Below are 14,848 nucleotides of genomic sequence, written 5' to 3'. Positions count from 1 at the left end.
CTACCCCACTTCGATTTAGACCACACACACACACACACACAAACACATGCACACAGTCGCACAAAGAATAGATTTAAAAGAACTGCGATGACAATTAAAAGTAATTACTAATTTATCGTCATGCATTTTGTAGGAAAAAAAAATCTTTAAAAAGAGACCCAGGTGTCTCGCGCTCACCTGATGGCAAGTTTGTTGTCTACGCATTCTTGCAGACTCTGCATTGCAAACTTTTTTTTTTTGGGGGGGGGGGGGGGGAGGGGGAGGGGGCAGCTTTGAGAGCTTCTATGAGGACATAGTACCCATATACATAGTCCATCACAACCGTAAATATACTCAGTAGGGCCTACACTGTATTAAAAAAAAGTGACTATCCAGTTGCAAAAAAACACCTACTCCAATAACTCAAAATGAATGAAATGCCAGGGTGTGCGCAAACTAATGTTTTTACTCAGAATACTTATTTTCAGCTTCAAAAACCATTTCTAATTAGACAGATTGTCACTTATGTGATAATGCTCTGGGTTTGGCGACAAATTTGGTTATTGTGTTTTCAAGAAGAAGATAAAGGAAATGTGTTGGTCCCCCTCCCCTATCTCACTCTTGGATCTGTCTTGAACAAAGTAGAAACTTCAGTAACCAATTTACTTACTGATGATAGGACTAACTTAGCTTATCTCTTTTGGTTCTAAACAGAAGAACTGTAAAGATTTCTTAAATTTCGGGAGCTGCCAGTACCCAACTCCACGCAAATCTGGTAAACATCTCACAATGCATTTTCAAAAAGAAGATGTAAATGTGAAGATTGGTTTAAAGATATAGGGGTTGGTTACTTCTGTGATGTTTGTAGTTTTTTTTTTTTCATGTGTGTAAGCCTATACAGATTATTTGGGAAATTCCCAGTGTAAACAACACTGAATTTGTCATACTGCTGGACTTTTCTCGTATCAAACTTGCTTTAATCATCTCAATAACCATCTCAAGCGATTTCTCACGAAACATTTACTCTGAACAAAAATTGTTTGCCCCTGTCCAGATGTTGTGTAGTTCAAAAGTTATGGACATTGCTGATTTTGTTGGAAATCCAAGATGGCCGCCATGATGGCCTCCAATGACCCCCGTGGGACACGTTTTTGATTGGGGAACAACAACAACAACAACAAAATCATAACGAAGACACTCTAGGGGTTACAAGAAAAGTAAGTTAAAAATGTGTTCAGAGGGTGCGTGGGGATTGAGTACCTCCCGTTTCTACCAGACTACATTTCTTTTCTCGGGCCACCAAACTCTCAGATTTAAAAAAAAAAAAAAAATAAATAAAATATTGGCCCGAACGGGCCAACACAGACAAAAAAAAAAGAGAGAAATAATCAAATACATAAATCGCGTCGAGCCCAAATATAGGTATTAATGTTTATGTGTGTGTGTGTGTGTGTGTGTGTGTGCGTGGTGCGTACATATGGATGCATGGACTCTCACTTTCTTCTCAATATAAATTTGTTAACGTTTTCAAGCTTTTATATTACAATTACCACTTCTTTTTTGAAGTCATACTGTAAAAAATACAATGTTTGTTTTTATTATTGTTTCATTATTAGATTATAATTAAGTAGTAAATCAAAGAAAGAGGTCGGCGAAGAAACATGATTTGAATACTTACGCCCTGGAGCGCACGTTGTTGCAGTGACTGCGGGGAAGAGAAACGAGTCTGGTTATAGTAACTAAAGAGAAACGTGGATCAATTGTTGTTGTTTTCTTATTTGTCTTTTGGTTAGTTAAATACATTTAATTGAAAACCGGCATAGTGCTCTCTTAAAGCGATATACAGAAAATATTCAGTCAATATAGATTATAGCATCCTAAAGCTTAACTGTAGAGGACAGCAGTTCTTAAAGGATAATTCACCTCAGATTCCTATTGGTATCCAGTTGTGCTTTAGTACAGAATATTCAGAAAAACAAAAGAGTCAATTATCAGAAATAGCGTGACGATTATTTCTGGTTTTTGTGAGGTTTATGTGATATCATCGCTGAATAAGAAGACTACATAACAGCTAGTGATTTAGTGGAATGAGATGAAATTATTATTCTACATAATATTCATTTTCTTGCATAGTGGCGGGGTTATACAGACATCATAAACATACTTTTTAGATATGTCTATCAAAAAACGACCGAATGAACGCTTTTTACAAAGGAAAAATGTCGTGGAATTGTAAATACTCATACAATAGTTTTTGGGTGTATGTACCTCTCTGTAAAAATCTGTCTATGCAATTACTTACCGGGTACAAAAACCACACAAAGCGTTGTAAATATCAGAATCTGAAATTCGACGATCGTCATCTTTTCATCAGGAAGGTCTCATCAGCCCGGAATTCATGTCATGTTTCAAATAATGCTAGTTGAAAACGTGATTCGATTATCCAAATGGAAAATGGCTGCCGGCGCAAGAAAATTATCCTGTTCCGATCTACTGTTTGGTTGTGTTCAGTCTCACTAGAGTTTCGACAGCTTCGACGAAATGGTTACACGTAAGGCGCCGTCATCCGATTGTTGGAGGTGCGGTTTAGAGGTTTCAGCAATCTGCAAAAGTCAACTAATGGTGGGACAAAGTATGAGCTTTTCTCTATAGTCCATAAAGTGACTCGCTCTGGGCGAAGTTTATGATTAACTTTGTAAGTAAACAGATCACGTCGTGCTCATAGGGTGTGTGGATTTTCCTCAACCTACAGGTTATCATCTCGGGATCAGCCAAGTTTGTCTCGTTCAAACATCCGCGACTGATCTCAACATCATAAAGATAACGTTTTGTAATGTGCAGTTCCGAAAATGAGATATAACCAATATGATGTAGAATATACAAGATAACATTTCATGCAGAGTACGTCGTATATTAGACCATTCAAGTAATGATACTTATATATCCACTTGAATCTAAAACCTGATGAAATAAAAACTAACACCATCTTAGGGATGTTTCGGCATTCGTCGTCGTTGTTGTTGTTGTTGTTGTTTGATCTCTTTCATTCTATTGCAAGCATAACATTACATTTTTTCCCGTTTTTTTATATCGTAATTCATATGATCAACAAAGGATAGGAACTGAAAAAAGAAAAGAACAATAACATACCAAACATGTCGTGTCGGATATACGATACCAAACATGTCGCATCGGATATATCCGACACGAAGTCTTCGTTCGTCGTCAGATGCACAGTCACTTCAATTACTCAAAATAAAACATAGGTGGGGAATTAATTGCGTCTTCTCAGTTATAGGACCAAAACTTTAAAATCAATTAACAATTCAAATACGACAATTGTCATTAACAGAAAGATTCAAATCCAAACTGAAAACGTATTTTGTTCCTCTCACCCTGAGGATGACATAACTGCAGTATATGTTTAGGATACTTGTGTTCCTTATCAGGTATGTGTTCGCTTGTTAGTTTCTTTTTTATTTGCCTCCCTGTTCTAATGTTTGGTACATGTATTTTTTCTTAAAGCGCCATGAGCACCAAAAGGATTACTGTGCGCTATACAAATAACCACTATTACAAAAAAGTGTATGCGTACGCTATTAACGGTTTTCAGTTTGTACTTATAAAATGAATAGAAAATGACAACACATACACACACACACACACACATACACACACACACACACACACACACAAGCCATGGTTTCTTGAGATTTTTTTTCTAGATCATATTTATATGCAAAATTTCCTTGTATGACAGACGATGCATCGAACATAGAAATATTTTCAAAATGTAATGAAATCAATTAGATCCAAACTATAGTAGGTCTATACAAAACTATACGGGAATGATATCATTGAGCTTTACCTCCAATGACCCTTTGATCCCAACATGCTTTTTTTTTGTGGTTATTTTACATCCATCTCTTTTATCATAATTAACATGGATGGAGTGAAATTTCCCTCAAAAGAAACTTACCTTCGTTCCATTTTAAACTATGTAATAATGATGTGATGTAAGAGAAAGCCTTGAAGGCGTTATAGGTATTCGTTGAAGCAATCTTGTATTACCTGCAGGCCTCTTTCACTTTCTCGGCTCCACTGTTATTAATGCCTCATGATATTGTCTGCTAAAGTCCTACATCAAGTATTAAATCATCAACAAATGAAGATACAGGGACTATTCATGGAAAAATGAATATATAACACTTGTACATAAAACTCGTACAGGTCAGAGAGAAACAGGGAAAAAAATCATCTCTCTCACCCCCTACGATCTTATGTTTTATTTATTAAAAAAATGAAATTTCATGAAATACATACTTTTCAGGCTGCAACTTTTTTCTTTTTTCTTTTTTTCAAAATACACACTGTTACGGGTCCGACCACTTCTCGAAAACATAAGAACGAAACCTGTATATACAATACAACCATCTCCAGATATGAACGTCGTTTATCATGGGAAAACGATCACCATCCCGTTGGTCAAACGTCCGCATCCATCTTCCTTCAGAGTATGGAATGCCACATAACAATATGGAATGCCACATAACACCCACATAACACACACATTTCGTAAAACTTCGGTGATTTTGTTCCTCATCACCAAAGTCATTATATCCTAAAAGTCTTTAAAATATCACTGGCAAGCTGTCAGGATATCTTTGCCTCAAAGTCTATGATAGTGTTCATTATTAGATACTTTAAGAGAGAGTAGATACATATCCTTCTATATCAATATCCTCCCGATATTTGAATAAGTTACATTACTTTTTTTGTTATTCATTTTAAATAACAAGTTTAAGGAGATGCAATTGTAATATGTTTTTATACATTATGTGAATATTTATATACAGTATACTCTTACATGTCAATATATCTTCACAGCACAACGCACACTTCACAGCACTCTGCACCCTCTGCATTGTTATTCACTATAACTATAACAGTGAATGGCTAAATAGAGATGTACCTAAAGATCATTAATCTTCTTTACGTCGTACGTTTATCTGGTGTCATCTTCTTATTCAAGATCTGCTTAGGCAGATGGTCCCCTGCATTTCCAATTTCATATAATACATTATGGTTATAATATCATTTTTTAAACCTGATTCGAAGTGTTCCTTATCGTAAAGTGTACCTTAAATCTGATAGTGGTTCGCATTTTCACCTCATCTGTTTTCTTTATACAATGATGCGATTGGCCTCACAATGTGTATCAATGCGTTGGAACAATTCATATAATTTATGACATATTGTTAAATTTTGTTATACATTGTATTGAAAACCGAATGCAGAAATAAACTGAGCTAACTTAACTGTACTGAAGTAAATACATTGCATTCTGTCGTTCCTTCATACAGAATTACTAAAGATTATATTTATGTATAATTGTATATAGATATACATTTACATACATAGTATATTTTATACGTACATGTCAACATTTATAATCAACAAATATGTTGATATCTCCTTTGCTCTGCTAACATGTGCTGTGACCTTTTCCCTTTTCATTGACCCTCTTTCTTCTGTCGCAATAGGCTTTTGTCCTTTTCTTGTGGGTGTGTGTGTGTGTATGTGTGTTTTGTGTGTATGTGTGCGTGCTTTTGTTTTGTTACATCGCAGGTATTATGTCTTCTTGTGTGTGTCTACAAAATTACCTGATATTTTGTCACCATTCATTACTCTCTTCCCAAGTAAGCAATCATAATATCAAACACCAAAAAACAAACAAACACACAAACACAGCACACACACACACACACACACACACACACACGCACACACACACACACACACAAAGAAACTAACAAACAAACAAAAACACAGTGCAGTCGAATGTGTTCTTACATTCGTAACGCAGTTCAGCTTGAACCAGTAATGCATATTGATGGCGTGTATTTAAGTGATAGCACGCTGACCCCCAACTGTTAAAGTCTTTCTGTGTGCGTGCGGGTATAACGTGATATTCTATGTGTCTGTTCGACTCTTTGTGTGTATGCAGAATGTTTTAAAAGAATCCCATCTCAGACATGTGATGTGCATATTTTGAACTTCGGAATAACCAATATGTTCACAAGTTATGCTTTGAGTAGACCACTCTTTTCCATTGTTCGATGTTATCGCATTTTGCGTTGTGAACTTTAGTATTACATGTACCCTTCCTTTGTTAAGACATGTTCCGTGAAATATCAGCTATCTATTATCTATTTTGATGAATATAATTTGCATTATATATAATATATATATATATATATATATATATATATATATATATGTATAAAATTTGTATGTGATATTTTGTATTTTATTTGTACTTCACACTACGCATTGTAAAGACATACGTGACATTTCAATTCCTAAATATGTAGGTGTTTAAAGGTCACAGTTTTCAACCTCCCTCCATATCCACAGATGTCATTTAGAGATTGATTAACCAGTGAAATTATAGTTTGCCATGCTTTTATTCAATATTTCCTGGATACACATGAGATACACAATTTGTTTCACTCACACTGTCTCGAGTTTTTGGACACTAAACTACAAAGGAAAGACGTGGAAGGGATTATTTTTCTAACGCGTCCAATAGATTATTTCTTCATGAATAGTTATCTGAGTCACTCATTAGCTGACAGTAGCCATATGCATTGTCATGTATGTTTTTTTTCTTTACTACTGGGGAATCAAACTATATTTTGTTTCATTTTGTTTCCAAATCCTGTCTAAACTTTGGCTTACAGACAAAATAACGGAAGCAAATCTAACATTGAGTTAGATTTTTATAATCCATTTCAGTTTGATCATTCCACAAAACTTGGTCAGTTCGCAAAGCTCTTTACATTCCCTGGGAAGCTTGATCCATAAGGTTTTTAGTGCTGCCTGAAAAGACAAACGGGGAATTTTGATTTGTTATCAATAAAATTGATGCCCCATAATATGCATGTCCGCTCTCTGAATACCGTACACCCTCCCACGTCAACACACAAAAACATTCCGTGTCCACTACTCTGCGGCATTGAGCAGTTACCACAAAATAAACTTTGCTTTGATATACAAATCGCCAATGTACCGAATCAAAGATATCAGTAATCCAGTCTGGTAATTTTCGTCAACAATTTGATCAAGAACCATGTACATATAGTGGAATTGTGAATAAGGAAGTAAGGGCAATAATCTGGAAGTAGTTTTTGTTTGAATGTTACCATCACTAATACAACGTATCATCATTATTTCAAGGCATTGTTGATTGTTGATTTCACGAAAATCTGTGTTGCCAGGCACTTGAATGTAGAAGGAGAGAATTCGAAAAAACAGGAATTTGAGGGGACACCAGGGGTTATGTTTAACCGGCACGTTGCCTGCACTATGCGAGTTATGTATCATTTATATTTGCGAGATGGCGTGTATGATGTTCAACTCATGAAAAATACATCTTTGCTGCGGAAAAGAGTCATCGATGATGAATCTAAAGAGTAGAAAGCAGTACTAGCAACCCTTTTATCGGTTTTACAATGTAAATTCGTGTTTAAGGAAATGCTAACAAAGCCAAAATGAGACCTGGGCACCTCGTAACACAGGGTGATGGAAATTTCTACCTCTACAGATACGTGGAACATACAATTCTAGCTTTCCGGGTTTTAGCTTCATCTTTTATATGGATTTATCTTAATATGAATGATGATAATCACGTTTCACCTAAGTATCTAGTGCAAACAAATAGGGGTACCACTTGAAAATTGACTATAGCGTCTTTATCTGTGTAAATGTGTATTATTACCATTATTATTTGTATATAGATTAATGTCTGTTTGTAAACACTATGTACGTTTGATGCGTGCTTGACACGCAATCAGACAATTAAAGTCATCCAACATCGATACATCGATACATCAATAGATGTGTTTTATAGTTATTGATACTGACTTAATTTCGTGATTCCATATTCGCTTCCTGGTGAAACTTTCATACGTACATTCTTCGCTCTTTATTCCTTAAGAAAAAAAATCAAACAAACGAGCAAACCACCAGAGAAGCGATGATGAGAAAATCATCAATCTGTGAAATTTCTTTCTGAAATTTAGATGAGATTACGACAAAAGAGATATCTGTTGATCAAGTCGAGGAAAAAAAGTAATACATTTTGTTCCCCCCCCCCAAAAAAAAACAACCCAAAACAACAACAACTACTGTACTTCCTTGAACAGCTTTACGTCGATGAGTAGGGGAGACCCAGGAGAGTTGAGCCACTTTTTACATAATTTGTCATATTTCCCCCTAATTTTATTTTGGGCTGAAGACTTTCTTATGATTGGAAGTTAAGATCATATGTCATAATCCAGTTTTGTTAACTATACGGAAGGTGATTGCATTTCAGAATAAGAGCCCATTCAAAAAAAGATGTCAAATGGCACAAGTCTCCTGTAGGACGAGGAGAGTTGAGCATACCCGCAATGAGAGTTGAGCCACCCATGGGAGAGTTGTGCCACACTGTACTAGGGAGTGGGAAAGTCGTATATCTCGTGAGGATGGGCCCGCATAAATACATTTAATGTGCTGTTCTTATCGAATATCACTATTTTCTAAATTGAAATACAATGACTCTAACAGAGAACTATGTTTTTTTTTTTTTCAGATAGAAAGAACTTCAAGATAGGCTTTCCAAGTTGTAGACAAATTGATGATGTCATCGAAATGTTCTGACTTAGAGTTGGCTATACCGGGGGCCGACAATCAATAACTTTAAAACACTTCCGTGACATATGCTCCGGCGACAAATGCTCCGGCATGAATTGCTAATGTTGAAGCTTACACAAACCCTTACCCCTACCCTAACCCTAACCCTAATCCAAATCCTTACCCTGCTCTGACCCAAAAACTCAATCATACCCACGAGGCTCACTCTCTCTTCGGAGAGATATTAATGTCAGAGCAATAATTGTTGGCGGAGCATATGTTGTGTCACCCTTTAAAACACAATAACTTCTTTGAGAAATCATTACTCATGAAGACAATAATTGAGTAAGCGAAAAACCGTTGGCAGCTTAATTAAAACTTTAAAACAACATTAAAACACAACTGATATAACCCTTACGTAGATCTTACAATGCTTTTCAGAGCTCGCTCAAACAGATATGCAACCTTGAACAGGAGATAAAGATTGTAGTGCGTGGAAATTAACATGACATTTTGTTTCATTTAGCTCACATCAGCTTCAGGCTATGCTATTGATATTTATGTATCATCCTCTTTGTTGTGAATTTCAATTTCCATGGGGTTTCATTCAACGTCCTAAAGACAACAAGGGGCCACAAAACTTTCCAGAATTGCCTGAATACAGTCACATCTTTTCCAGTCACATCCTTTCAAATTTCAGACGATGATATCATATTGTTAACAATATCTGCTCTAAAAATGTAGTCCCATGAACAACATAATGCCAACCAGTGACTCTTCCATCTACCTGGCAAAACAATACAAAATAAGAAAATGACCTCAACAAATGATTTGTTAGATTCAACGAAATGCAGAATACCATGATTGCAGTGTGAACCAACACAACTTTAACAATAATGACACAACAAATGATGGTGCCCTTCACTCTTAGAAAAAATGTGCTGATTAGAACCTCTTCTTGTCCCGTATTTAAGATTCTTTATAGACCCTTTTTGTATAGGGTTCTACAAAGAACCCTATACAAAAATTGTCATTTTTCTGTTTATCCATGTATCTCTTGAGTGTCATTCGATTTACACCAAATGCTCAAGCGGCAGCTCGAACACTGTTCAACTCTTCGACTGCTTAATCCAACTGCTCCTCGCTGGAGCAATCCTGGATCACTCCCACAGTCTGATGTCCTTTTGTATATTTGTGGCATTGTCTGAAAGAAAAGTAAAAATTTGTATAAATAAGATAATGGTAAAAGGAGAGTTGAGCCATGGATCATGTCTCCTCATGATGAGTGGCTCAACTCTCCAAAGGTCGGCCATTTTTGCATGTGACTTAACTACCACTAGAGCAGTTGCATCATATTTAACCAAAAACATCAGAAATAATCAACAATGCAGAGGCTATGCGTTGCCCATATTGCGACCAAAGTAACTGCTAGTATATGAATGATAAGAAGGGTCTTACCTCTAACTCTCAAATCCACTTTTCAGCGCGATATTTGGTTTTCCTTTCACAAAATCTCCCATGAGGTACATGGATCTTGCTGACTTAACTGGAAAGAAAGTTATATTATACACTACCAGCAGAGGGAGTTTTAACTTTTTATCTAAAGTGCATGTGTGAGATTTAGGGGGTGGATCAACTCTCCTTGTGGCTCAAGTCTCCTGGGTCTCCCCTATTGGCGAGTTATTTGTGATGCGTACTTATGAATTTTGCTTCTTGTGAGTTTTGTCGAAATATGCGCGTTTGTTGGAAAATAACTTCATCACAGCTGAGATATTAATATTTTACTGTTAATATTAGGACCTTGTTTTATTCGGAAGTCAGATCAAAAGTATTAGCAATGCGAAACTATTAAACGCGATTACAAAGATCATATCGTTTAGCTATGATCTCTGTAATGAAGAAACTATAAAGCGCAAATATTCGAAACTTGGGGGAAATACAAGTGTTGTTGTTGTTGTTGTTTTTTAGGGCGTAATGAGTTCTCTGGGGGCAAGGATCTGCTACTTTATTATGAAATACGGTGACGCGGCATGCATATTCTGTGTATATGTATGTGTATTTTATACACACTACCTACATGAAAAGAGTAATTCCAGTATCATCACAAAATATTTTTAATCATTATGTCCAGATGTCTAATCAAATAAGCTGCGCCTGTTGTTTAACTATTCCTAGCTGTCAGCAGATTGGTAACCAGGTCTGGAGTGGGTAACGTGGGAAACAGTGGTCGGGACGGCAGCGACCTTCATCCAATTTGTACCGTTCCCCTAAATGGTTGCCTGGGCGTCTACAGGAAGGAAAATGAATTTATTTTAAAAAGTAATAAATATATAAATATATTTCATACAATCAAACAAAACGCATATTTAGGGAAGTAGCTATATTTAACCCTCTCCTAGTCTCATCATAATACCTGCCCATTGGTCTCTGTTTGAAATTTGTGCATATTTTACTCATTGGCACAGAAAGGGTTAATATTTTTCTACTATGTAAACTAATGTTGGTTGAGCTGCATGCATTGTCACTCATTACTAACGATGATTTTGAGTGCAACCACACAAAGGAATACAATTCTTAACACGTAAGCAAAGTAAAACTTGAATATTATAACTTGTCATCTCTATATCGTTTTGATGCAGATTACGGTGATTGAAAGTAAAAGAAGAAAAAATACTCTCATTATATACGTGTCACGTTTTCTTTCATTTTTTGCCAGCAAACTGTTCGAGTGGATGCAACTCTGGTTTGTTCAATAATTGGTGATGTCGCCCTCTACTGTCGCTACCTCCTGGCTATGATTATTGTCTTTACTGTACGCTTTCAGTGCCACGCCGACATTCACTTTGAGCTTTAACCAAGAGAGTAACGGGTTCCTTGGTCTTCATGAAAATGATCATATTAAAGGTCCAGTTTACCTTTGGGAGCAGTGATTTTAAAAAATTTTCAGGATATCACATTTAATGCATATGTGTAGGCCTGTTGTATCACAAAACATCCTACCATATAAAATTTTTGCAATAAAGCCTGAAATATAAGGAGATATCAGTATTTTTCTTAATAAACCATAACTGTAGACGGTTTAGACTGGAAACATGTTTATTATAACTATTGTTCACATTTTGTGTATTTAACATCGATAATACGGCTTCAAATTTTTACAGTGGTTGTTTCTATCCTTAACTCACATTTTAGAACTACATGTATTTTAAAGCACTAATGCTGGGTTTTTGTTTCATCTGCAAATGTTAAATTATGCCTTTAATGTAGTGGTCGAAGTATGACAAAACATGAAATGTCAAGAAATCGCAAAACAATGATACTGCATGAACTTAGAATTTCTTGTCAATAGCACACACTACACTAGAGATGCTGTAGTGAGGTCTATCGACCCTCCTGTTAACCTGCAGATTAATCTTCACCAAGTCCCCTTCTGTTTATTCACAGGAAATTAGTGTATAGTTAATACCTTCGCATGTAGGACCAAATGGAATGGTCCAAGATCCGTCGTTGCAGTCATTGTGGGGAGGCCCGTACAGAGTTCCTCCAGTACACTGATAGAAAATACGAGTACCGCTATCGTAGCAGTCTTGCTTGGGAGATGGCTCAAAATACGTTCCGCCCTGCGCCGGCAATCCTTTAAAGTCACATTCTATAGGTGTACAAACGGGTGAAAAGCAATACAGTAATGATGTGCGTATTTGCCTATCATTTACTGCACGGATGAAAATAAGCAGACACAGAACTCGCCAGTGTTACGCGTATAAACTGGCATACTATAAAGTGTTCATTCGAACGAGAGATCCAGTATTTGTGATGGAAACTTTAGTCTATTAGTTATGGGGTACTTAGAAAGTCTTCTGTTTGTTCCAAGCTGGAAAAATTATGTGCGACTGACATATGAATCTAGTATAATAGAACAAGTGCGTTCATCAGCTCTACGCCGCACGCCATACATATACTATGTGCATCAATGATCGATGGAATACTTACGATCTGAGGAGCATGTCGAGATGGTGTCTGAGGAAAAGAAAATGATGATTTGTCAATTAAGTTTAACAACATATAAAATCATAATCTATCATTGTTGCTGTTGTTGTTTTTGAACACCTGCCCGAAATAAGCTGTGCAGAAATCGCTACAGCTAATGTCTCCCATAATCTGACACATTAGCTGTTTAATCATAAACCTGAACTCCAGTATACGATTATCAACAATGATCGTAAGTGATTTTACAATATTATATACGGTTTTCTGCTCTAACGTTCAACAATAATATATATTATGTTATTGAATTCCGCATGTGTACGTATAAAATGAATACCGAAGGGTACTGCGTTAAAGAGAAGCATGTTAAAAGCAAAACTCAGACCATGTGAACACTGATGGAATAAGCAACAGATAACGTGATATCTTAGTGAATAAAAATAAGCATTCAGACAGTGTCTAATACTTTTTTGAGACAAGATGTGTGATGAATTTACTTTTAAGGGTTTTTCTCCATAAAATAGATGTACTTGGAAAAACCACCTCGCTCACCTACACAACTGGGTACGGCAGAAGGATTCCAGGTTCCCCCAGACTCGCACCTACTGGAGGCCACACCCACAAGGGTGAATGTGTTGTCGCAGTCAAAGATTACGGACTCGAAGGCATTATACTCCGGTTTGTCCGGAGTTATCGTGCCCTTGCTGTCCAGGGTTGGCCTCGAGCACGTGTCAACTTTTTGGAATTATGAAGTGTGGGAAACAATCATTAGTAAATTAGAATATTGAAAGAGACTGGCGGGATCGCTGATATGAAAATACAATATCTCAATATCAGCATTACTCTCTCAGACCATGTGAAAACACTGAGCAAAAAAGAAACCCACTTTACACTACAGTGGATACGTAGGCAGAGATATCAACAGAACGTGCATTTGTCATGATTTTCTGGATTGAGTGTCTGCAGTAAGGGTTTTTAATTTATTTCTTATCCAGGAACTGATTCCAAAGCACTGCCTAGTGTTGTAGATCAAAGATGTATAATGTAGCTTAAGAAAAAAATACGAAGGAAATCGTAATGACAGACATAGACTGTATCAACCTTATTGATACTTAGATGTTAAGATCGATGGGGTCATCTCTTTGGTACTTTAAATCATATTGATTAAATCAAATGAAATGAGCCAAAAGAGTCCAAAGATAATTAACTAAAATCACAGACCGAAATACAATGTTTTTTTTTCTTTCTTTCTTTGTTTACTTACTTACTTATATATTCATTTGTCTATTTATTTATTTATTTATTTATTTATGTATTTATTTATTTATTTATTCATTTGTTTATTATCATCAATATTTGATGATGAGGCAGTCACTTTTACCAGACACGTATGTACAGAGATCTGGTTGAAGTAATTAAGGCTCAGTTTAGCATTGGTTGCTAATAATCTTCAACTCTAAAGATGACTCACATATTGGTAGGACTTTGCGAAACATTACTGAACTGCTAAACAGTGGTGGATCAATGAATCTCCCTCCCCCTTTATTCTTTGTTAAAAACATAAAGAAATAAAAAGGAAAAAAAATGAAATGAAACCCGGAAGTGGCACCAGAAATATTACTTGCGCCCCCTATACAGAATTCCTGGATCAACCCCTGCTCAGAATAACGATCATCAAATGCTTCTTTTCAGTTCCATGCCCTTACGTTAGAAAGGTAATCTAAAATCAAATCCTTATGGTTATTATGAACTACAACAAGCGTGAAACAGCGAATTTTTGCCACACACGCCTGCCAGTATAGTTATAGTTTCCATAATATTTCTTTTTTTTTACATCTGTCTATGCAAGCGATGAGTACCTCACACTTTAATACTCAATCGAAATGTGCATAATTATTTTACTAGATGTAAACTGCGTATTACTGAAGACTCATTTATGTTGGAACGTCATTACCTTCACACGTAGGGGCAAAGGGAATCAACCAAATTCCACCGTCACACTCATTATATGGAGGCCCGTAGATAGTTCCAGGACATTGATAGAATATGATATCACCATCATCGTAGCAGTCTTGCTTTGGAGTTGGATAAAAAAAGGTTCCTTCTTGTTTTGGCATATCTTCAAAAGGACATTCTGTGTGTTGAAATGATTAAATACATCGTAAATGAGACTTATTTCATATCCAAAAGTACACTGGCATGTTCATCG

The 14,848-nt window shown here is 36.2% G+C and overlaps 1 protein-coding gene across 1 annotated transcript in view; it reads right to left on the bottom strand.

The window, feature by feature from the left end:
* Positions 1-14,756, bottom strand: part of LOC139739387 (complement factor H-like) — a 44,237-nt gene extending 29,481 nt beyond the window's left edge. Inside the window, exons 1-3 of the mRNA XM_071650008.1 lie at positions 14,594-14,756; positions 13,192-13,374; positions 12,122-12,304 (exon numbers count right to left, since the gene is read on the bottom strand). Of these exons, the coding sequence (XP_071506109.1) occupies positions 12,122-12,304; positions 13,192-13,374; positions 14,594-14,756 (529 nt within the window). The remainder of the gene's footprint in view (positions 1-12,121; positions 12,305-13,191; positions 13,375-14,593) is intronic.
* Between the last annotated feature and the right edge of the window lie 92 nt (positions 14,757-14,848).

Source organism: Diadema antillarum, unplaced genomic scaffold (assembly GCF_040938485.1).
Source record: "Diadema antillarum isolate AM-2024a unplaced genomic scaffold, OU_Dant_1.0 seq00000798_RagTag, whole genome shotgun sequence".
Classification (NCBI taxonomy): Eukaryota; Metazoa; Echinodermata; class Echinoidea; order Diadematoida; family Diadematidae; genus Diadema; species Diadema antillarum.
This window is presented reverse-complemented; position numbering and strand designations above follow the sequence as displayed.